The following is a 25,345-nucleotide window of genomic DNA, read 5'->3' on the forward strand; positions in this document are numbered from 1 at the left end:
GTAATTTAGAAAAAATCTGTTAAAAGGGCTAAAATGATTTAATATCATGCAAATACTAGCCTTTTATGTTGAATTAGAATTCTTTTAGGTTAATTAGGCTCATTAATCAAGATAAAACACACAGAGAGAGTCGAGTCAAACACGAGTTATACTGAAGTGCTGCACAATTAAAACAGAAAGAGGTACGAATCTAAATGCTGCTCTTCAACTTCTTGTTACGAAATAAGCAATTCTTTTTTCTTTTTTTTTTTTTTAACAAGTTCCTTGTTGTGGTTAAGTTTCTGTCATTCTGTCCCAGCGACATGTCACATCTCAAACTGTGAACTCAGATAAGATAAAAACCTGTTTGTGCTGCTGAGCTGTTTATCTGAGGGCAGCGTCCTCGTGACAAACCTGGAAAAGTGTCCGAACGAAGGCTGGACTGTGTTCGTAGCTGCACTTGAATGTTTATTTAATGTTTTATTTACACATATTTCTATGCAGTGACACCACTTCTGTCACACTTTAACAGCTGCTGCATGGAAAGTTTTCCTGGAGGAGTTTATAAAGTGAAGTTATGCGTTTTCTCAACTTGACTCACGTCCATATCTCATCCTGACGTTTACCTTTTAAGGTTGCGTAAGAAAACTCTGCACGGGGGAAAATATGCAAACAAATCAACTCAAGCTAACTCATCGATTATTCTTTTAAACTCACTAAAAAAGAAAATACACATTAACTAAGAGTGCATCAACCTCCTCTGCTCCACTTCTGTTTCACATCAGATTACCTTAGAGTCCAGGTCCCCCTTCCACTTGAGGACGGCCTGAAATGTGGACGATCTGGTCATGTCGAAGACCACCAGCGCCCCCACCGCCTCCCTGTAGTACACTCGGGTCATGTTGCCATATCGTTCCTGCCCTTTTTTAATGAAAACAGAAGACAAAACCAGAGTAAATCCTGTTTATTTTATGTGACACTTGATCAAGAGAAAGCTGAAGGAGACGAGTTCAAGGACTTAGTTGTGAAACCTTTTCATAAAGTCACATGCCGTGACTGTGTGGCGACACCAGAGCCCATCAAAGGCTTCAAACAACCTGACGAAATACCTGAAATTATACTTAAATCTGAGCTAAACTTCATTAAAGACAAACTTAAAATAGAGACAAAGGCGCCTTCTCTCAACACGTGGGGAGTCCTCTGACAGAGTCCTGGTCAGCTCTTGAAGGGATTTCATCTCCAGTCCTCCTCCTGCTGCTGATTTAACTCCTAAAACTTCAGACGTTGTTCAATGAGGATCAAATCAAATCAACTTTATTGATCGAGCGCTTTAGAACAGCCACAGCTGAAACAAAGTGCTGCACATGTGGGGGTCACAAGAAACAACAATAAAAACAGCAAAGAACAAATAAAAACGACTCATGCTGGGTTAAAGCCAGTGAATAAGAGTGGGTTTTAAGATTGGTTTTAAAAGCAGACAGTGAGGAGGCCTGTCTGATGTACAAAGGTAGGTCATTCCACATTTGAGGAGCAGCAACAGAGAACGCTCGGTCCCCTCTGAGCGTTCGCTTGGACCTCGGTACCTCAAGGAGCAGCTGATCAGCTGACCGGAGGTACCGTGCAGGGCGTAGGGCTGAAGAAGGTTAGAGAGGTAGGGCAGGGCGGGGCCATTTAAAGATTTAAAAATAAATACAAGAATCTTAAAATGAAGCCTAAAGTGCACAGTCAGCCAGTGGAGGGAGGCCAGGATGGGTGTGATGTCCAGTTAGATGATTCCTTCCTGTCTTAAAATGTGCTAAAGTCTTGTTCCTGTGTTTCTCTCTTTACCAGAAATTCTGCCACTCGAGCACACCAGCTCACCTCTGACTGCTTTGGTAAACCTCTGCAGTTCTGTTTGCACTTGAAACTGAGGCAGACGATGCCTGGGCTGCTCCTCATAATGACTTTATCTGTAACATTACAGTGAACTGTGTTAAAATGTTCTCAATAACTCTGATACCAGAGGCTTAAGTTTACAAACTGCTCGCTTTATTTGACCCATAATGCGAAGAAATCTGCAAATTACCCAAGAAATCAAATTGCTTATTCACTGAATCGGCTCTAACGTCTGTGTGCTGCACATGGCCACTGGGTTTCTGTTTATAATACACTTTATGACATTTTTAATTCAAATTAAACTCCTAATTTGATAAAATACAACATTTAATTCAGTGTAATGAGGACATTCTTTAACGAGGGACGCTACTGCAGATGTTTTTCACTCTGCTGACTTGTACCATGACTTCTAAAATGACCACAAACTGATCGAATTTAGTTAAATGTTGAGTGCATGCGCTCAGAAAAATACATCTGTTGTTGCATGTGTGTGTGTGTGTGTGTGTGTGTGTGTGTGATCACTGCTGCCTTTGTGCAACAGAATAAGTCTCTATCCTGGTAACTAACTTCCTCCACATGATCTTAATATAGTGGTGAATCAGCAAGTGAGCATCTGATAAACACACACACACACCTACACACACACACACACACACACACACACACACACACACCCCGCACATGACTTATGCAGCACGACAAACAGCTGATACACAGAACTGGACACACGAGCGGCCTGAGCGACGTCTCCTAACGACAGATGTGATCTTTGTCTTTCAGCAGTGACCGCTCTGTGCTGTCACGGTCAGAGCGACGTCTGTCCTGCAGCCTGAAAACATGGAAGCTGTGGTTTCCATCGCTACGTGTCTTCAAGGTTTTCCACATGATTCATGCAGGAAATGTTGCCTGTGGTTCACATAAATCAACTTCCACAAATAGTTTGACATTGGGAGGAAAATATGTGGATTTGTTTTCTTGTTTCTGAGAAGATTGACACCACTCTTTGGTCTATATGGAGCTACGGTTACTTAGCATAGCTTAGCTTAGCATAAAGACTGAGCAAACCTGACTGCATCCAAAGCTAACAGAAACACGTGCTTATCAGAACTGATAGTTTTTCAAAACTACCGTCGTTATGACATGAAAGCTCTCCCACGAATCTTGTTGTCAGAAGGATCAGCACCACTCGATCCACAACAACACCTCCTCACTCACACACAACAGTGATGCAATTATCACCCTCACACACTGACGAGGATGAGCTGCCAGCTCTGTGTGGCTCCCAGTGTGAAGTTGTCACTGGTTACCAGTCTGAAGGCCGCTTCCTTCATGTAAATGACGACTCTTATCAGGCATCACTCAGCACAGGCAGACCAGTGTGTTATACAGAGTGTGACAGACGGCGGGGAAACAAGGAGGAAAAACGCTTCCAAAAACCAAATTACACACAGTTAAAGTGATGGGATCGTTTTACGAGCTAAAAACAAAGAGCTTGTTCTTTAATGCACTTCTGCAGAAATGCACCACATCTCCAAGGCGATGACTTCTCTGAACGTACATCCTCATTGTTGGATGCATCAGCAAAACGCAGCCGACGGGTGTGAAAATGCAAACTGCTATTTTTGTGCTCGAGGGTTTGCTTCTTGGCTGCATCAGTTAACCGCCACAAATTTGCTGCATCTAATCGTTACTAAGAATTTTACATTTACAAGTGCTTTCAGATAGATTCAGTCTTTAGTGTTAAATCGGCCAACCCGTGGAATGTAACTGACTTTATTTGAATATTTCCATTTCATGCTACATTATGTTAATATGTGTTGTTGGCTACATTTACCAGCTAGACAATATCATGTAAAATACAAACTATTATCTCCCAGTCGTCCAGCTGTGCATCCATCCATCATCTATACACCGCTTAATCCTCACTAGGGTCATGGGGGGCTGGAGTCTATCCCAGCTGACTCAGGGTGAAGGCAGGTTCACCTGGACAGGTCACCAGTCTATCACAGGGCTACACTTAGAGACAGACAACCAAGCACACTCACATTCACACCTACAGACAATTTACAATCACCAATTAACCTCAACATGTTTCTGGACTGTGGGAAGAAGCCGGAGAACCCGGAGAGAACCCACACTGCACGGGGAGAACATGGAGACTCCACGCAGAAAGATCCCGGCTGTCCTCACCGGGATGCAAACCAGCGACTTTCTAGCTGCGAGGCGACGGTGCTAACCACCGAGCCACCTTGCAGCCCAGAGATAATCATGTAGGACAAAATCCACAAACTCTGCATTTTCATAAACAAACCTCATAAACAGTAAATTACAGGCCTAAATGATCGAACCTTCCTGTTGTAAATAAAACCCAGTCTGAACATTGAACTGTCTCATTAACAGCATTGTTTCAGGCATAATTAAAGATCTAAGACGGATTTTACTCCTTTGCTCAGTGAAATATGAAATACTCACATCATTTACTAAAGTACGATACAGCAGAGAAACACGACGACGTGCAGACTGAGGATTAAAGTCTCATCAGGAAGAAGCAGCATCACAATATAGAGTTTGGTTCTAATTGTTGATGCATTTCTGTGGCTTTTAAAATCTGTATTTTACTGGTTTTACTCCTGCAGATGCCAGGTGTGCTACTCTTTTGCACGTTTCATATATTAACTTTGTGCTTTCTCGTGTGAAGGTTTGTCTCATCCACAACTGAGGGAGGTCAGCTTTACAGGCCGCATCTCGTCTCTTTTGTGGATGTAAGTTTGAGGAAGAATGACACGCAAAAAAATACTCCGAAGTGACAGATTGCTTCATTATTAGCTCTGTCTAACAGTTAAGCAAAACCCAGAGACGCTCACTGACCTTCTCCCACTGCAGAAGGAGAATGAGTGACAAACAGCCATAAAATGTGGAGGAGGAACCTTTCGCTGAACTTTCCCAACATTTTATGTGGAGTGGACTATCTTAAGCATCAATAATACATTAGAATTAATTCCTATATTAGGAATTGAGTTTTAATTCGTGTGAATAATCACCTGAAAATAACAACTGTTGTGTTTTCGTTGCCTTAGAATGAGTTCTTTACATCTACAGAGTCCTGCGTCGCCATGTTTCTACGGAAGCTGAGAATAAACACAACAAACGACACCTCCAGAAGGTGTTTTATGTTTTTCGCAGCCACATTAGGTTCTGCAATACACTGGGAAGGGCATGTTGAAGACAGAGGCATTGATTTAGTTATAGTCACACAAAGCCAGATCTCTCTCGGCAGCAGTGGAGAATGGTCCGACTGCACCTCATTGTCATTCTGCTATTGGCAGGACAAAAACAATCAGCAGTTTTGTATTTCTTTAAACCAATCACAATCATGTTGGGTGGTGCTAAACGCAGGACAGCTCCCCTGCAAAATAGTGAAGGGGGCAGTGCAGGCAGGAATTCACCCCCCAAAAAATAAAAATGTAAAAAACTCCACCATCTAAATCTTCTGCAAAACGTGGAATTTACAGCGAGTGTGTTGGTGCTCCAGCAGTAAAGAGGATTTTAAACATGGCTGCAGGCAGAGGGATAGAGTCACGGAGGAAATGGAAGGTTTCTACCTGAAGTCTACATCTGGTGAGTCAGACTGTAAGAGTCTGCAGCGCCACCTACATGCCATTAAACCCTACACACCTAAACACTGCCTTTAATCAAACATCTTACTCTGAAAAGCAGCAAAAACTGGAAGAGTTTCAAAGCTGTACTTAAATACATGGATTTAGTAAGTATGTTTGGTTGTTTTCCAACTAATTCACGTGTTTTGACACTTAATTTACCAAACACATGATGTACTTTTAAAAACTGATTTTAAATTCTTCTATTTTAAGAGACTCAAGACTATAAAACCACATAATTTACTGTTTCGGATCATGCACAGACTTCTGTCCTGATTAAGTTTCCTGTCAGACGTGACACTGTTTACACATCCTGTTATCTCCTGAGCAACTCAAGTGCTGTTTGACTACGCAGATAGGAAGTAAACATCAGTTATTCCTCAGACACATGCGACTTATTTCACGTTTACGCACCGGCGATGTCCCACAGCTGCAGCCGCACCACCGTGTTGTGGTCCCAGTTGAGCACTTTGAGGGCGAAGTCCACTCCGATGGTGGCTCGGTAGTGCTGGGAGAACACCTGGTGGACGTAGCGCTTTATGATGGACGTTTTTCCGACTCCCAGATCACCGATGACCAAGACTTTGAGCAGGCGTTCGTGCTGCATTATCGCTGCTCCAGCCGAGAGCGCACGGTACAGGGATGGCACAGTTACGTCTCCAATTAGGAGTTCTGCATGAAAAAGAGCTGCAAAACGCGGAGGCTTTGACCAGTGGCTGCGGAACCGAGGTCATGCATGGAGGCAAACAGCTGGAAAACAGAGACACAGGTGTAAATGTAAAAAAAAAACTTTCTCAACAAATCAGCATATTTTGGAAAACCAATCACTGTGCGTACATCTTAAGAACTGTTTCAAATGTTTTCTGAAACCAAAACGTGGATTTTAAAAATGTAAATATTAAAACAAAGATGACGAAAAGTCTCTACGAACCTTCTACTTGGTCTTTAGATGCAAAATCAGCCCACACAGGAACAATTCATTCGCTTTATTATCGCTAAAGTTCCAGCATTTGTGCTCATGTGTTCACGGAAAGTTTCTTTGCGCGTCTCGGGCAGCTCCGTGCCAAAGGTGCAAAGCTTCAAACAAAACGCAGTGCTGTTATCAGTTTGGTCTTCGGTTTGTGCGCGCTTCTCTTCAGTTTGATCCGCTGCCACAGAGGAGGAGAAACTTCTGCGGTGAGAAGCCTGTCAGCAGTTTGTCCTGACAGAGCTGTCTGTCCGGACGACCACGCCCCCAGCAGTCAGCGTGTGTGTGTCTGTCAAGCATTAGTGTGTTAAATGCTGTTGCATGCAGTCAGACGCACACAGTGACAGAAACACTGGCCTGCCTGTCTCATGTCTGCAGGTTTCCTCCTTTTCACGGAGGAGGATTTAGTTTTTGTTGTATTGCGTAATTTTTCTGATGCAACAACAAGATAACGTTCACTGAAGATGACTTGATAAAGCAGCAGCAGACTATAAAGAGCCACAGCAGCAAACTGAGCACACAGTGTTTCCAGTGTTGCACCAGGTTACTGCAGAAGACTGAGGCTGGAGGACTAAAGAGAGGATGATGTCAACAATAATGCAGTGAGATGAGGAAGGTGTCCAGTTTGAGAAGCTCAGTTCTGCTTTTTACTGATGACACGGTTCTGTCGGCTTCATCAGGTAATGATCTTCATCGAGCACTGGAGCAGTTAAGAGTCTGTAGCGCTCAGGATGAGAGTCAACAGATCCAAGTTCAGGTTGTGGGTTTCTGTTCTCTGCAAGGATAAATGTGACAGAAATGTCATCATCAACTAAAGTCTGTGAGGTGACTTCGCACATCAACTGTTCTGTGGAGAGACTGTCTGAGGAGATTCTCCATCATCCGGCTCCCAATTTGAAGGAATAAAGGCTGCGTAAAAGACAATTGATGACCTCAAGGGTACGCGTGATCCACTCAAGTCTGCAAAAACCCGTCTGCAGATGTCCACAATGCAGGGGCACTGACTGCACCAACAAAACAAATTAAAACAAATGCTTGTTCTGAGGAGAGACTGTACAAGGAGACAGTCCATCACCTCAGTCTTGGTGATTCAGCATTAACAGATGCAACTGAAGTAGTCGCTGGTAGATTTTTTACATTTTCCATCGATGGAGCCCAAACACAGGAGGAAGTTCTCCAGAAACCCTGCGCCATGTCCACCCAACATCAGTATTTCCTGTGACCACTCACCAAAGTCTATGTTTATTAACAGATTTTTATTTATTGTATGCAAGACATGCAAATTCAGTGTCCTATTTTTGTATTTAAAAAAAATACATTTTCGTGTATTTAAAAAATATGCACAAATGACAGATCTGCATCACAGTCTGACCGTGTTCAAAGATTCTGTCTCACCACAGCATGAGTTATACCATTTAACACACACACACTGTACTTGGTGTTGCTAGTGTAAAAACTACAACTCCCACCTGCTGAAGCGCGCCCGGTGTCACTTCCGTGACTGCGCAGTGGCGCATGGACCACGCAGTGAGTGTGCAGCTTCCTTCTTGGGGCATCACTCTGTAGAAAAGACTGATCTACAAGAAAACAATAGATGTTATTTTGGAAAATGCAAATTAAAAGAGTTATTGACTCGAATATTTATGTCTGTTTGATTGTGATCACTGTTATTTTTTATGTATGGGGTGTTATTTCTCTTCTCTCAGGGGTTTGCCTTTAAGTCCTGTAGTTTGACTTAAAGATATTTAGGATGCTGTCACGTGTCTTCATAAATGATATATGTGTCCTGTTCTGAAGGAACGTCCTGTTCTGGGCTTCATGTCGCAGAAGAATACAGGTTTTGGTCTGTTTGATTATCTTTAAACTTACATTATTATTTAGTAGGACGGTTTTCTGTTCAGAAAGTGTCTTTCCTGAGTCCATCTTTCTAAGAAGTGTTCACCATGACGGCCTGTCCTGCTGTTGCGCCTCTACACGCTGCTTTACGGTAGTGGTACTGATGCGGGATGAGTCAGGCTATATGATGCTGCTGCTACTGCTGCCATTTCATCAGCAGCGAACCCCTACAAACACTCAGCAAACACAGAAATGATCCGGCGGGATTCCCCTCTGACAGCCAGCATCCTGCTCTCATAAAGGAAACAGAGAACTGAGGCCGCGTCGTGCTTTCATTTGTGGTTCCGCGTCAGAGCGCAGGATCCGCTTTTTCTCACTGCACCTGCTCTGGATGCGCTTTTTTCTTTCAGGTCTCGATCGGGCCTGACATTAAGGAGGAAATCAGCCCTGACTGCAGGGCCCGAGCTGCACACCAGCCGCTGCCGTCGAGCTTCGGGGGGAAACGTCGACTCCTGCAGGCTTTGGTGGCTGTTGTCGGCCGCCCTGCTGCGCCCTGAGCATCGATCCAGCCGGACCTGTCGGTGCCATGGAGCCCACATCAGCCTGCTCCTGAACAGCGTGAGGAGCGACCGTTCTGGCCTGAAGTGGACTCCACTCCTCCTCCAAGTAGGCTCATTTTCACTATTTACAATCTGTGCTTCTGCTTAAAAGCGGTTCAAGAAATCACAGCGGGACTATTTTCAGTCACGATGTGCGCTCGTTTAGTGAAAGGCTGCGATGGAAACTCGCTATGAGACATCTTTAGGAGCAGGCCTGTCCATCTGGACCGTGCGTAAAACCAGTTAATCTTCATACTCGCTAGAATAATCGCTTTGGAGGAATGTGGACTCAACAATAATGGCTTGATAAACTGCACAATAGTCAAATACTTCTTCCCACAATAATTCATTATAGTGAAAGCTACTGAGAAAAACACCTCAAACAAGAGGAAAAAAACCGAACAAGTCCAGAGAACAACAGCCCACACATGCTGATCTGGCGTCAGTGTTGCAGCTGCAGCCATCTGTACATGTTGGATACATGATCCGCGGCTGTCTGTCCGCGGTGAGCGCCCAGGAGGCTGCTATTCACCGGGGATTCAGCCACTAATGTTTGCATACCGACCGAGCTACGCAACCCGACCCTGTGGAGGCGCGCAGGGGGTGATGGGAGCTGCATGTGTCTGGCTCCGTGCCCGCCTGGTGATGGCCTGGTCGAGAATAGCTGGAAAGATATAAAGAAGACTTTCCTGAATACTGGAGTAAATCACACACATCACAGCATGTAGGAGGCTTGTCATCGGAACAGGCAGCAAATCAACTAAATCTGTTGCGATGGGCTTTAACCTCTTTTTTCTTGTCACTGAAAGCACTGCAGTGGTGATTCTTATCTGTGACTTGTGTTTAGTTTGCACATTTTTCTGCAAAAATGTGCATAAGATAAGAATAATAGTGTTTTTATACTTTGTCCACAATGTGCAGGAGCAAATGTGTTGTCATGCACTGACACAGTGAACGTTTTGAGGGTCCCACTCCTTGTTAAAGCAAACGCTAAGAACATATGTAGTGTTTAATAATATATACAAAGACTTAGTGAGTATGAAGGAGAGTCAACAGCCATCACAGAGGCAGAGCAGAAGAAAACTGAGTGAATGTAATCATGCTTTAAAAGCCCAACAACAAAGACATGCAGGATTTTCTGTGATGTGAAACATCTCATCAGTTCAGAATTAGGGTTAGAACAATTTCATAAGGTTACACTGTTCAAAAAAAAGGTTAAAAAATGGAGGAACACTGTTGTTTAAAATGTATATTTTTAGCTGATTTAAATTCAGTCAAACTGTGTAATTTTACAGGCACACATTGTTTAAGAACAAATGACTATTTGCGAAAATACTGATGTTAGACGTTGCGTACAGTTTTAGGGTGTTTTTTACAGTTAATGTGCAAATTAATACTTTTGTTCAGTGAATTTACAAGTTATTACAATACGAGTTATCTGAAATTTAAGAAAAGAGAAAAAAAACACTGTAATAACTCCCTAAATATTTAATTTTTTTTTGCAAAGGCCAGTTAATCTTTTACAGTGTAGTCTTGGCCCACTGACTCGATTAAAACAGCGTCGTGTGTGTTTCCAGGTGTTGCAACAGTATTTAACGTCTTTTTATTGTGTAATAAAGACCATCTTCACTACTTAGACTCTGTCCAGCTGCAGAGTTCACCAAAAATGTTGATAAAAGTCAGCGATTTCCTTCCCAAAGCTAGTTTATCCTTTGATTTAAGTAAAGACATGATCACTGTGCTCAAACCAGCAGAGAAAGAAGCATCTATGTGTAAAACTATCAGCAAAATATATCCTCATTCAGATCTTTATAAAGGCCTCTAATGAATATTATAAGGCACTGTTTGGACATACAGGCAACAAATGGGATTAAAGATGAATGTTTTTCATCTAAATATGAACTATTAAGAGAGTTTTGAGTGAACAAATGTGACTAAATGAGTTATTTATGTGGTATTACTTTTGTGTTGTGCTATTATGTAAGAAAACGTGTGTCACCCAGTGGTGGAAGAAGAACTGAGATTTTTTATTTTAAAATTTAAAAACAATTGCAGATGTGCAGAATGACTCCATGTTGACTATTAGATATTTACACCCAGATTCTTCAGTGTTGGAGCTTTATATGACTGTCTTATCTGTTTCAGGTAAAGCTAGCAGGAGCTAGCAGAGCTAACTAAACACAATTTAGTAAATGTGGATCAGCAAAAAGTTCAATATATTGACTGGTGTTGGAGTAAAAGTATAAACTAACATGAACATAGTACTTTAGGTGTTACCTTTAGCTACAAGACTGAAGTAAATGAACTTGGTTACCTTTCACTATTAAATGAAAGCACTAAATGTTGCTGTGGTCCATAAAATCCAGCCCGTCAGCTCTAATTATTTGGGAGGTCGCACATTCAGATGCCAAAGCCTCGTATCAAAAAAAGGCATTAAGCTGCGGCCAAAACCCAAAGAGCAGGCTTTTATTAAAACATCAACTGACGCCATCAAGTGACTCGAAAACCTTAAGAGGCTTTTCTCGTGCACCTCGTGCTTTTAATTGAATCACGCACTGAACACAATGCGGCGCAGTGAGCCGGCCGCATGTGTGAACGGAGACGTGTGGGCAAAGGTTAGATTTCAGGAAGTAAATCGGAGAAATCCAGGAATATGTTCAAAGTTTGTCGTTCTCTGTGACTTTTCGGCTGCAGCAGAAAAAGACTACAGTGGTAGATTTGTGCAAATATTATCATAAATCTCCCAAAAAGAGTTTAAAGAATAAACGGGAACAGTGTCGCCCTGAGATGAAAGAGGAGATCAACAACGACAGAATCATAAAATAAATCATCTACAGTTAGTAAGCGCTGACTCTGTGGCTACTATGTAAGAAAATATCTGCGATTTCTACGTCATTTGAAGGTATTTGCACTTGATTATTTCCACTTTGTTTACTCTTCACTAGATTTGAACAGGAAATGAATAATATTTTAACTCCACTCAAACTTTTTGGTGCATTTAGTTACTTCACAGATTAAGATTTCACATAAAAACACACGACCAGTTTGTGAAGTACGTTGCACTGCTGAAGACTCAGTATGTTCCCTGTTCAACACTCATGCATCAGTGTTAATATAACAAACACTGGGGTATCTTAGATTACTTCTACTTTACATTTTGCCGATGATTCTTACTGTGTACGTGTTTCTGAAGCAGAACTCTGAAGAGAAATTTTCAATAATTAAAGTAAAACATCGATTAACACAGCACCAGAGTTGTGACCTAATTTTGTGCACCGACATGTGGTGATGAGGCTTTTATAGTCACATGATGTGTAATCGTCTTCATCGGTTTGTCTCTTGGTTTGTGTGATACTGTGACATCGTGAGGTGTCTTATGGTTTCCAAAACCAAAACACATCGAAGTTGCAGTGGAATAAAACCAACTATGTCCCACAAATGTACGTTCCTGCACAACTAAACTGCATTCTCATTTACATTTTGAAAGAAAAACTGTTTCCAGAGACTGTGACGGAGAAAGAAAGGCTTCAAAAAAGTGAGAATGAAAACAAATTATTGTTGTGATGGACATTTTCCATCACCCACATCGTTAGAACTCATCGTGGACGAGTCGCTTTGATCCGTACATGCTTTCTGTTGCTGGCGTTGAAACGTTGTGGGAAGATATAAATTCTCCAGAAATCCAGACGCGGTGCTGCAGCTCCATCTGCGACTGGCCTTTTAAATAACATCCACGGGAGCCTTGTGTTTATTTCTGTGATCGATATGAGGAGCAACCATCTGTGACCGACACGAACCCATTACAGGATGAACAGAACCACATCTTTCACCTGCTGCTTGGTTCCGTTCAGGAAAATATCACGAGTTGTTTGACACTTTGACAACGCCAGACACTTGTTAGGAGTTTGGTTAAGTTTTGGCACTTAGCTGTAGGAAAATAGTAGAGTTTGGATCAAAACAGAACCATTTTACAACGTGTTTAAAGCTTCCCGAGTCTCACCCCGTCTAATACACGACTAGTCGGCTGAAAAGGAGCGCTGATTGTTGACATGTTGATTTGTGGGACCTCAAAGCAAAACATAACGCTGCAGAAAACATGTTTCCCTCGAAATCTAATTGAGAATGCAGTTTAAGTGTATCGGACTGAAAAAAAAGCTAAACCAAGCAGCCAACGTTGACTGTTAGCGCTGATCCTTTCATCTGAGCTCCTGTAAAGCACGGCTACATTCACCATGCATTACCGTCCATTTACCGTTTAGTAGGAGGGTGCTGATTGCACTTGATGAAGGCTAATGGGAGGCGGCTGCAGAGGGCCGGAGGCGGTGGGGTCAGAAGGTGAACCGGGGTGGAGGAGGGGGGCAAAGGGCAACTTGTCACAGATGATTGATCCGGACATGCTGCAGCTACAAACAACAAGCAGCCAAAAACACACTCATCTGATATCAATATTCTGACAGTCGTCCTCTCTTTCTGTTACGCAGCGCACACAAGAGACAGACAGACAGCCGGGAGAGCGACAGACGGGCAGAAGGCCAAGTCATGGAGGCGATATGGCTCTATCAGTTCCGGCTGATCGTCATCGGGGACTCCACCGTGGGCAAGTCCTGCCTGATCCGGCGGTTCACGGAGGGCCGCTTCGCCCAGGTGTCCGACCCCACCGTCGGCGTGGACTTCTTCTCCCGGCTGGTGGAGATCGAGCCGGGGAAGCGCATCAAGCTGCAGATCTGGGACACGGCGGGGCAGGAGCGCTTCAGGTGAGACGCCGGGCCCGACGGTCGCGAGGGGCGTTTTCAGAGCTTTACAGGGAATATTATGGCTGCAGTGAGCTTCTCCAGATTCCCTGGTGGCTTTTACCACTAATGTACCATCAGTGACCACAGTGCTAATTTATGGCATTTGTTTCCTATTAGAGGAGGTGATAGAAGCATTCTGATACTCACAGATTAAAAAAATGCATTTTAAGTTACATCACACAAGTCTGACGATGTGATCCGTGATGCATTGTGCAGCAGTGATCAGCGCTGGAGCTGCTGGAGGGAGCTAACATCAAACGTTTTATTTACTGATTCCACGTGTTTCACTCTGAAACCTTTTCAAATCACATCCCAGACAACATGGCAGCGAAACGATGTTGAAAGTATGTTTCAGCTCCACCTTGTATCTGTCCGTCCCGGTTAAAGATCAGGGCAGCACAGTGGGAGTTGTTTAGGTTTCTGGAACAGCTGATTATTTGGAAATAGCCAAATGGGAAGAAACTGGGTGTCCACCAAGAGCAGCTGACCGACGAATGACAGAAAAACTCAAATTACGCAAGCAGAAAAGTCAATGAAAAGATCTCTGTTGCTGACCACCGTCAGTCCTCCACACGGAGCATGAGGAACGTGGGGTTTAAATTCTTATTCATCTGGAAACTGAAACAGCCATCCAGAGTGAAAGGTTTCAGCGTATTCATGTATATTTAACTGAAAAACAGAACAACTGCTTTTACAGAACAGAGATAGAAAGACCTGCACCTGACCTCTGACCTCTTGGGAAACTTTTCATGGAGAGATTCATAAATTACTGAAAGGTACGAAGAGGAAACATCTTATTAACAGATTAAAATGAGGAAACTAGTTGATGTTAGATAACACTAAGAAGAAAACTTGAATGACTGCTTTAAATTTATTTGACTGTACGGTTATTGAGAAGAAGGTTGAGGGGATACAAGTGCAGATAATGACCAGAGAAGCTCCTGATTTTCCAGTTATGACAGCATGAACAGCCGATTCTGACTCTAACGTAAACTGCCTTAAGGTCAAACGAGGGACGGTCATTTTAAGTGGTGTTAGTGTAACGTCAGCATTCTGAGGTTCTGATCTGATTTCAGGAACAAAAGAAAAAATAAAAATGGCAGCAAAAGCATCTGACTGTTGGAGCAATAAGGGAAAGTAAATGAGTCTTTCTGTAAGTGTAGGAGAGAGAAGGATGACTGGCTTTTTCAAAACCAGGATAAGGGTTATCCAGGTTTCTGAAATCAGGATATATATTATAATAATATATATAAAACACGGTTATTGCAGCATAACATAGAATACAGTCGTCCTCAAATGTATTCACAGCCTCCCATTAGAGAAGGAAAAAACAGCTGAAATAAGTTGAAATTGACAAAAGTAATAATAAAAGATTTAATAAAAATCATGACATTGCTTTTGAATTGTGGTTCAACAGAAATATAAGAATAAAAAAAAACTGTAACTCTCAGTCAGACTTCTGCACCTGTTGACAGGTGTCCTGATTTCACTGCTCATCAGCAAAAGGGCTCTAATTTGTCCAGGACAGTTTTGTTTTTTTAAATTATTCTTTTCAACCACAATTCAAAAGCAATGTCTTGTTTCACTAGTTTATAATTTATCATATTTTTATTTATTATTACTTTTTTCAGTTTCTAGTTATTTCAGTGACTATTGTGAATTTTGCCTTTTCTTTAATAGAAGTGTGTGAATACATTTGAGGACGACTGTATATATAAGAGCGTAATTTAAGAGTAATTATGATTTAACTACTTTGATTTACTGCTGATCTTGTCATATGTGTTACTTGTCAAGCATGGAAGCTTGTTCAGAGTTTTCTCCGTCCACATTAAAGGTCATGAAGGTGCTTTTGCTTGACTTGTTTAACAAACACGGCACCGAAATACTCACCACATTAACACATTAGCTAAGCAGCAGCATCATGTCCTAACAACAGGGTAATGCTAAGGTAATAGCAGGCAGGTCTGTTATTACCTCCATTGTTTATTACAGACTGTTATCCTCTTATTTATTCCCACTTTTACCAGCACTAGCTCTGTATTGTAAAGGTACAGTATTACCCCAGCGTGCTCCACTAATACATCACCTTAAAGACCATTAAACCCAGTGTTTTATTCCCACTGTTTATTACATGGTTGTCATATTTAACATGCTCTACACTTTTCTCATGTGCATCAGTTTCAAATTGTTTCACATCGTCTCTTAAACTCGACTACAATCAGCATGACTGATGGTGAGAAAGCAATTATTCCCCCGTCAGAGCAGAACAGACCCCGCAGCCCTCGGAGGGTAAAATATAGCCAGAATAATCATGTACAGGCTAAAGTGTGTTTTCACACATGCGTGCACACACACAGACAGCTCATCGTCGTGACAGAAGGGGTGGGCCTCACCTGTCAGCGCCATCACTGTCTCCATGGCAACTGTGACTACAGTCCCTCCGAGGCCGAAGGACGAATCAAACCTTCTTCAGTCTGAATGCAAAACAACCAAAAGGCCAATCTGAAGACTGGTCTGAGTGTTTCTTTGGAATTCCTCTGCGGTCCAGTCATTTTCCTCTGACTCACTCGACCTCCGTGTTATCGTGAACGTTTCCACTAAATCAGCCGATTCTGAAACGAGCTTCTCCAATGACCTGGTTTCATAAAATAAAGTTTCATCTTCTGGAGACATCAATCTGGCTTGAGGTGTTTTGTTTTTACACACTGACACTAATTACTACATCGTTAGTAGCTGCTGCTTACCTCATGTTTTAATGTGGTGGGAAGCAAATCAAGCAAAACTCAAAACCTGAGGGGGGGCAGAGCCTTTTCTGCTGCTGCTCCCACCCTCTGCAGCTCCTCTCCATCTCCCATCCCACATTGCTCTGACCTCCACACATTCAAGTCCCCCCTTAAAAACTCACCCATTCAAGATCTAAGGAATACTGTATCTGATGGCTGAACTTTTATGATTTGACATGAACGCAAGATGCAAAATCCCATTTTCTCTCTTTGGCTGCTGCACTAAGCGGTCAACTTACTAGCTTTACATTTTTAATTATTGTATTTACCTACCCTCAGATGGCAAGAATGAACCTAAACTGCTTCTATTAATTAAATAAGTCTTTCATAGCTGATGCAGCGCTGAAGAGTTGTTTGATTAATGTTATAACGCTGGATGGATTTCCAACTGTATTAATATTTTCCAGATGAAATATCAAATCGTCTTGAGTTTGACTTACATTTTAAGAATCTGCTGGTTTTATTATTGATTTAAATATTTCTTATCATTAAATAGGCCAATTAATTGACCAGAACTAATAATGAAACGATCCTACGAGCAATCAAATCTTATTCTCTGGTGTACGTTAATCTTTTAGAACAAAATCGCTGCATCGGCTCACGTGCTCCTTCACTATGATTAAGACTGGGCGGTAGTTTATTTTGATTTGATCCAACATCCACCATCCTGCAGTGAATTCCCTACTCATGTATTCATCCGCTGCAAAAAAATGAAAGAATAAGTTGATATATTTTTCTTTTTTAAACTAAAACTACACATTTGTTATTAGTTTTTAAAAAATGTATATCTCGAGAAGATACAAATAGGCCTGAAGATGAGGACTAAAAACAGTAAAGATGGACCAATAACTGATTTTTTTAGGTTTTGTTGACAGAAGGAGGAACACAGACCTGATGATTTATATTTAAACCTGTGTCCCATAATGCAGCACACAAGCATTTAAGCTAAACTTGTCACTGATTTGTCACTTGTGTGTCGATCTATCTTGGACGTGGGATGATTCAGTGGCGCAAACTAATGTAAACCGTAAAGGTTTAATTATTTTAGGATTCTGTGACGCTGCCTGTTTGTGCTCCTGTGTTCCACCAACAATGAACATCTCTTAGTCACCGTTGTTTCATCTGCGTGGTCCTTGCTTCCATAAATATATATTAAGTATGCGTGTCAACCCTAATGAATCACTCGCCGGCTCAGATTTCTTCTCCATCCACTCCTCCTCTCCCGCTGCATCCTTCCCGTCGACTAATCCTCCCCTCTTCCTCTTTCACGGCACGTCTCTCTTCCCGCCTCTACCTCGAGCCTGTAATTTTCCTTCCTGTTATTTATGTTCCCGTCGTCGCTGTGAGGATACTGTGGGAAGATAAGACGCATCGTGAGGGGGTTGGTGGGTGTTTGTGTGCATGCGAGGTGTCACATCTTGTCAAAATCCAGCAGCGTTTCTCCTCCCAGTCGGACCGCAGCGATGAAGCCGTTATGTAAAAACAAACCACTTGTGCTCAACTGATGCGGCTTCCTAAAGGCTGATACTGATGATATGATATCCCTGCATGGACAGTAATTAGGCGTATGAACTCCCCAGCTTCTCAATTTGACACCTCCATCACTTCTTTTCCTTCTTTCACACCTCCTCACATCGGTTTATCCCTCAGATTAGTTTCCCCTCTGGTTTTATCTCTTATTTTCCATTTTCTGTAAATTAGTGACTGTGAACTAGCGGCTGAGGATGCTACTATATTCAAAGGGCAAGTCTTTGGGGGCAGTTATCTCAGGCTAACAACACCAGATCCTGATCTAAATGAATTATAGTTTCTAGCGTAAGTTTCTATTTGGGTTTCTTTAAGTGGTTCCTTACTGATGTGTCTGGATCAGCTCATGAAAACTCTGCTCCATAGCGCCACCAGTGGTCAAAACCCTGTCAGTACTCAAATGGTATTAATCCAAATCTCTTCCTCCATTGTTCGACCCCTCCAGGTCCATTACCAGGGCTTATTACCGTAACTCTGTGGGCGGGCTCCTCCTCTTCGACATCACCAACCGCCGCTCCTTCCAGAACGTCCACGATTGGCTGGAGGAGGCTCGCAGCCACGTCCAGCCACACAGCATCGTCTTCCTATTGGTGGGCCACAAGTGCGACCTGGAGGCACAGCGTCAGGTACGAACAGCAGAAAAACCGGATCCAAGCGTGGACACGAATTCCTCATGAGGTTGGGTTGAGTGAAGATTTGTTGGAGAAGGAAACGGTCTCTCTTGAATGTTATGCAATTTATCAAAGTCTGCAGTTTTAAAAATAACCTTTTGTTCACATTTAGATCAGCACACTGAGCCGTCACTCTCGGTTTAATTCTCTTTGGGGAGCTGGCTGACAGAGAGCAAAAATACCACCCATTGAAAATTAGACTGTACAGGATGACACTGCAAAATGCGCAACTGCGTGTCTGCACTCGTGTAGTACAATATTCTAACAGCAGGACTGAAATCAAATGAACCAGGAAGATTATGTAAGATTTCCTGCCTTTGCCACTTCATTGTGATCTTTACGTGCTGCTTACTCTCATCATTTAATGTTGTACTCGAAGGATAATTTAGCAGCGACTGAGTTGCATCTCAAATCTGTAAGTGGTGCCACTCAGTGCAGATGATTTGGTGTTTTTGTTCAGTCTAATGTGGCTCAGCAGCAACACCAAATGATCATTAACAGTGAGTGTGCAGTCTGTCTCGTGTACGCACATTTCAGGAGCAGAGACGCTATTTAGCAACTGTGGAGGCAACATGATCATATTTTCTATCTTAGCATTTTGCATGTAGATTGTAAAGTGCAGGTGTTTGGCCCTAATTGTCTTGGTACAAAACAACAATAACATTACTGACAAGCCTAAAGTCACTTATGTGTTTTCATTTTGACTTGTCCTCAGTCCTAGCTGCAACTCAAGCTACCAGTTGTACCAGCTGTTAGCTGCAGTACCTGGTTGTACCACTGGGTGGATCCTCTGACCAGGCAGTTCCATGTTGGCTAGCATAGGGCACTGTGGGGGTTAAGCTAGTAAAAGGCCACCATCACAAAGTCTTCTGTGACGCTTAATGACCTGTGGATAGCGCAAGATTTAACACAGCTCATTTGATCTCGTAGGTGACCCGTCAAGAGGCAGAGAAGCTGGCGGGGGCGTACGGGATGCGCTACGTCGAGACGTCGGCCCGCGATGCCATCAACGTGGAGCACGCCTTCACCGAGCTGACCAGAGACATCTTCGCCTTGGTGCGTTCTGGCGACATCACAATCCAGGAGGGCTGGGAGGGCGTGAAGAGCGGGTTTGTGCCCAACGTGGTCCACTCGTCGGAGGAGGTGACCAAGAGTGACCGCCGCTGTCTCTGTTGATCTGGGAAGAGTTCTGAACGACGGGACTGAAGGTTTTAAAGGAAGCGAAGGATTCAGAGGGGAGCGGCTGACGGACTGAGGCGTCGGCCCTCTGACTGAAACTGCTGGTGACCCTCTGTTGTTCTTTTTTCAGACTGGATACAGAATGGGATGTTGGAGGAATTTCAATGAAAAAGGCAGGGAGAAGGTGGAGAAGAACACCTTGGACGTGGGCGGATGGCTGAAAGGGTTGTGCCCATTTCTGAGGGGAAGGATCACAGATGTTCCTCTGGGGGTTCCCATGATTGAATTCCTTTAGGTTTTTCTCCTGAAAGTCCCTCCCTGAAAGTCTTACAAAGGCCTTAGAAAGAGGATCCATTTTGGTTCTTTGTCAAAACCCGCTCTTGACCTGTTTCCTCTTCCTTTCTCCCATCATGTCCTCCGTCACCTCTTCCTCCACCAACCCTCTCCTCTCAATATGCAATTACATGATCACATAGAAAGCGATCACTTTTACGTTGGCGTCCAACATCCTCCCAGAAGAATTCATTCTAAAAAGTCAGCACACTTAGATTAAACCTTCCTCGTTAGAGTCTATTGTGCTGACGTCTTGCTCCACATTCCACCATCAGGGCTCAATGGAGGAGTCCTGGAGGTCCTAAATATAACGTTGGAAGAACAGTTTCTGTGTCCACCTTATTTCTCTTTGGAGCAATTTAGGCCTCCAGTGAGCTCAATGACATTGACCACATGGTAACATCCACTACCATTCTGCTAAATAACGCACTATAACAAAACACCATCACCAATCCAGTTCACCTAAAGCAGGAAGAGACAACGTGTACAGCTTAACTGACCAAGGCGACGTAGTGTAAGAACTCTTAATTTTCTGCCTTCCACTGGACACCCGTTAAGGTGGATTAATAGGAATGTCAGAGCCTGAAAGCACCTTAATAGCCAAGTCCTTCTTAACTGCGGAGCCTCATTTGGGACATTTGAAGAGTGCAAATAAGCAAACTGGGGATTTCTCGAAGGCAAAACAAACACAGAGGGAAACTTGATGAACAGACTTCACAAAAGAACCACATTACTCACAGTGCACGCATAGGACAGTCAGAACTCTTGCCCATTACAACCACGTGAAGAAGGTCCAATTGGCAACCCAGTCAACCCAACACAGATACAGGCGCAGGGGACTCAACAAGGTTACGTTTTGTTCAGAGCGAGTAGTTTACATGCCTTTTTTAATATGTGTGCAAGTGTCATATCACATCAAACTTTTATTTTTTGATGTTTTTATGCTACAGGTGGCTGTAACCACCATGATTACTTGAGTCTAACTGTGTAAGGCGGCCATGAAAGCGGACATGCAGGTCAAAACTGGTTTAAATTTGGTTGAGGTAACGTAATTTCATTGGCAATATTTCAAGAGAAAAAGTGAAAATATAGCGATTATAATGCTGGTGAAATGTGTTCTTATGTAGCCTAGATGTAAAACCCCCAATTTTCAACCATATATCGCCCAACTGGTGCAGATATCGTTACCTACTAGAACACTGGACCGATTAAACTACAGATTTCTGCATGACACTTTATTTATTTTTCTTGTGGAGAGCTTAACGAGGAGACAGATGCCGCTCTCATGTCTGTACAGTAAATATGGAGCTACTGCCACAAAGCCGGCTGTGTGTCCACCCATCAGTCTTTATGCTAAGCTAAGCTAAGCTAAGCTAACTAGCTGTAGCCTCATGGATCTGCATTCTCATCCTAAATGTCCTGTTGCTTTATACTTTTCTCATTATTAATTCAGGCAGTTGCTGGTCCTCCTCTAAATGCCAGAATAACACAACTAAGACAGTGAAAGATCAAGAAACATCAGAACTTGGCAGATGACTCGTTTGCCGTTTGTGTAACACCAGTAAATAACTACATATTCTCATGAAATAAACACTGGACCAAATGTCATAATCTGCTCACCCTGACCGATGTATTTGGCTGTACGTGCTACAAATGAATAAATAATTGTCATTTAAACGTGGAGCAGAATCAGGAGGAGACCCATAGCATTGTTAGGAATTAAATGTACCTTAAAGTACACGTGCAACTACTTATCTATACATTTTATTCTGCAGAACTCCCTTTCTGTGTTTTCTCCTCCCTCTTAATATGAAGACTTTCTTTCGTCTGACTGGGATACTGCTGTAGATGTAGGAAGGATAGCAAGATTTTATCCTTATCATTCCCACTACGGTTACTGATCACGGCACAGACTATTTATGTTTTAGATTATTAAACGTTACAGTCCTCTGTAGGCTGCTGAGGATACTGCTTCATTTTCACACACTGTATGCCTTCTTTTTCTGTGTTTCCAAAGACCTTTTTGTGTGTGTGTGTCGTTCTGTTTTCTACATGAATGTATCAGTGAGGGAGTCGATGAGGATTTTACGCTACGAGTTGAAGTGTGTGAATGAGAAAGCAAAAGGGTGATCTACACGGCTCGAGTGGAAATGATTCTCGTTATAATGCTCCATTTCCACAGCTATACACACTGCATTAATCCTTATTGAAGTGAGTGAAACGCTGTTGCCAGACAGAAAAGATCGATCTTCAAAAGTCCTTCCAGGAATAAAAAAAAAAAAAACAACAAAGCAGCCTGAGCTCTCCCTGACGCCCTTGTGTTTTTGAAATCTGACAATATGTTTTATCCCACGACCGCTTTAAAATCTGTTTTCCTTCCACTGCTTTGCTGTATCATGACTAACACTCTCTGCTGAGCGTTCCCCAGTGGACGCCGCCGCGGAGCTCAGAAGGTGTGTGTGGGTGACTGTGGTTGAAATCTGCTGTGGGTTGCAGCGCCCCCCGATGGGCCGCCGAGCCTCTCTCACCAGATGTCACACAGCTGGTAGACCTGCACAGCTGTACAGCACTCTGGTTTATATTACCTCTACTCTGAAATACTGTCTTAAAGCATGAAGCGCATTGGGAAAGGTACTTGCTCTCTAGCCGAGGGTTGGATGAGAAGCTCGGTACCACGCTCACACACACAGCAGCCTGTTAGCTTAGCTTAGCATACAGTCTGGAAACAGGGATCCAGAACACCGAATAAAGCTCAATAATCCACACTTATCTTGGCTAGTTGTTTTTATTAATTTCTAGTCTTCATGCTAAGCTGAAGTGTTTCCCATTAGGCTGCTCCGGTCTAATTTGCTCTGCCCCATTTTTAAAACAGAACAAACGTCTACTAAGTCTAAATATTCATAAACTACAGATTTGGGGAAACGTGTCATCTCGGATAAGATTGTTTTAAGCAGCACTTGCCTTAAATATTATGACACTGTCTGATAGTTTCCACATTTTGCTGTAACATTTTTTTGTAGATGCACAAAGACGGCCATGAACGTCACAAATATGTGGTTCGTTTTAGTTTTACCATTTTCTAGTCCGCTAGGAAAACACATTCCACACAAGTGTAGTAAATCTATTTCACTTCATCGCGTATTTAAGGAAGCGCTGCAGGTTTGGTATTGATCGTCTCATCTAACTCTTTGCAAGACAGCGAATTTTCCAAAATGTCAAACTGTTACTTTAAGTAGCTCCAATAAACTACATCTAAAATATCATGAATTTACTTTCTTGGAAATTTGTGCTTACTTGCAGTTCTCTTTTGTTCCCTATCAATCATTTCTTCGGCTTCCTTTAATGTCTGCGTTCACATTTTATATATTTTAAAAGGTGTTAACTAAAATATGCTGGCCAAATGCACAAAGTGACACAAATGTGGGACTAAAAGCATATTTTGGGAAAGACAACAGGTTTTAGAATTTAACACAAACACAAAGGAGGTTCTGTACAAACAAAGCACGTCCAGAGAGAATCAATATCAGTCATTAGTTGAGAAAATTCACACTTCTTAGACTGGATAAACATTTCTTTCTAAAAATGTCACAAAGCTTAAACTCGAGCTGTGAAGTTGATCTTTGACGACCTGTTGAAGTCTTGGTTTTGTCAGTCAGTTTTCCACTTTCATTTGAGAGCCTGGTGGCCTTATGCAGCTTTGAAAGTGCTGCAAGATGAAGTTTAACGTTTTTAAAAACACTGCATCTGCAAAATGTGTGATAAACTCATGCCAGCACAAACACATCTTATCTCTCTATTTCGGGCTCCAATTGATCAAAAATGTCTGATTTAGACCAAAAAAGAGAGAAAAACTACAAAAAAAAAAAGACTAGAGTAAATTTGCCAAGTCAGGTCTCGTCCTGAAGATGCTTCGACGGCAGTAACTTGATTCCAGTAAAACACATTTCAGTGTGAAACAGGCAGCCAGCAATTAGACACTAAGGTCTCATCTGAGAGGCCAAGAAGCCCAGTCAGCTGCTGAAGCTGCTCTTAATGTCTTCATTGGAACTGCAGCCTGTGAGTGAACTCAGTTAGTTTCCTTCTCCAACTCTCATGCAGAGTCTTCAGTAAGTCACGTGACATGACTGAACTTGAAACACACTTTTGGCTGAATTTGCAGCCGACTCTGTCAGTTTTTTTTTTCTCCTTTTCTTTCTTGCCACACAAACCGCTTCCGTCTTTTATCGATCTGAGGCTCGGCTGGGTGCAAACAAAGATTCGAACATTCGGAGACGCTGACAAAGTCGCCCCAGGACACGTGAAGTGATCAAGGAAGGGGACTTTGAAGGAAGTCGTTTATATGATGGAAAGCAGTTTCATGTCTGACAGCAAAGCAATCTGCTTTTTGGCTGATTTCCAGAGGGAACGTGCTTCAGTAGCTCTCTGCAGAACCTTGGCAGCGTTTGGTTTCACTGAGGCTGCTCTCACACACTGAATACAAAACGCTGCTGCCTCACTATGGTTGCTACCAACACAGCTGCACAAACTGGAACAGAGTTTTGTCCTGAGTCTTTCTCTACCATGTTTAAAACAATAGTTTGACATTTTGGTGAATCCACTAATTCACTTTCCTGAGATGAGAGTGAAATGAAAAGATCCAGACCACTGTCATCCCTGTTCCCCTCATTTATCTCCACACAAAACCAAAACGTAAAGGACAAGCGGCTTCATGGAGGGTTGGTGCTGGACTACTGCCAGACTGTGAGCAGCTACTTTGAGCTTTAGAGGAGCTGGTAGGCAGATTTACTACCTTTGGACAGCACTCACCTGTTTGTGTTTGTTATGCTAAGCTAAGCTGCAGCAGCATCATTGCCGTTAAGATTCGACCCAAGTTTGTGCTTCTCATGTTTTATCTTTACATTTGCGTTGCAGAGCTGAGCATACAGTCCTCTGAAAAGTAACTTGGAAAACCCACACAGCTGGTGAATGAGGGCTGCAACAAACCGTTATCTTCATGATCAATTAATCTTTAGTTTATTAGCTGTTTGGTCTATAAAATGTCAGAAAACTGTGAGACATGTTGATTAGTGTTTCCCAAGACGACCCCTCACATGTCTGTTTTGTCTGCAGCCTAAAAATATTTAGTTTATGATCATGATGGAGGAAAG

General features: G+C 42.6%; 2 protein-coding genes across 2 annotated transcripts in view; one reads left to right on the forward strand and one right to left on the reverse strand.

Moving 5' to 3' along the window:
• LOC103355770 (ras-related protein Rab-38) overlaps positions 1–6,679 on the reverse strand; it is a 9,296-nt gene extending 2,617 nt beyond the window's left edge. The window contains exons 1-3 of the mRNA XM_008279684.1: positions 6,442–6,679; positions 5,925–6,260; positions 770–900 (exon numbers count right to left, since the gene is read on the reverse strand). Of these exons, the coding sequence (XP_008277906.1) occupies positions 770–900; positions 5,925–6,117 (324 nt within the window). The 5' untranslated portion in view covers positions 6,118–6,260; positions 6,442–6,679. The remainder of the gene's footprint in view (positions 1–769; positions 901–5,924; positions 6,261–6,441) is intronic.
• A 6,750-nt stretch (positions 6,680–13,429) lies between these two features.
• LOC103355771 (ras-related protein Rab-39B) lies at positions 13,430–23,465 on the forward strand. The gene is made up of 3 exons (XM_008279685.1): positions 13,430–13,666; positions 18,461–18,641; positions 19,617–23,465. Exons 1-3 carry the CDS (start codon positions 13,452–13,454, stop codon positions 19,860–19,862), a joined length of 642 nt encoding a protein of 213 aa, XP_008277907.1. The 5' UTR covers positions 13,430–13,451; the 3' UTR covers positions 19,863–23,465.
• The last annotated feature ends 1,880 nt before the right edge of the window (positions 23,466–25,345 follow it).

This window comes from Stegastes partitus, unplaced genomic scaffold (genome assembly GCF_000690725.1).
Source record: "Stegastes partitus isolate 25-593 unplaced genomic scaffold, Stegastes_partitus-1.0.2 Scaffold168, whole genome shotgun sequence".
NCBI lineage: Eukaryota > Metazoa > Chordata > Actinopteri > Pomacentridae > Stegastes > Stegastes partitus.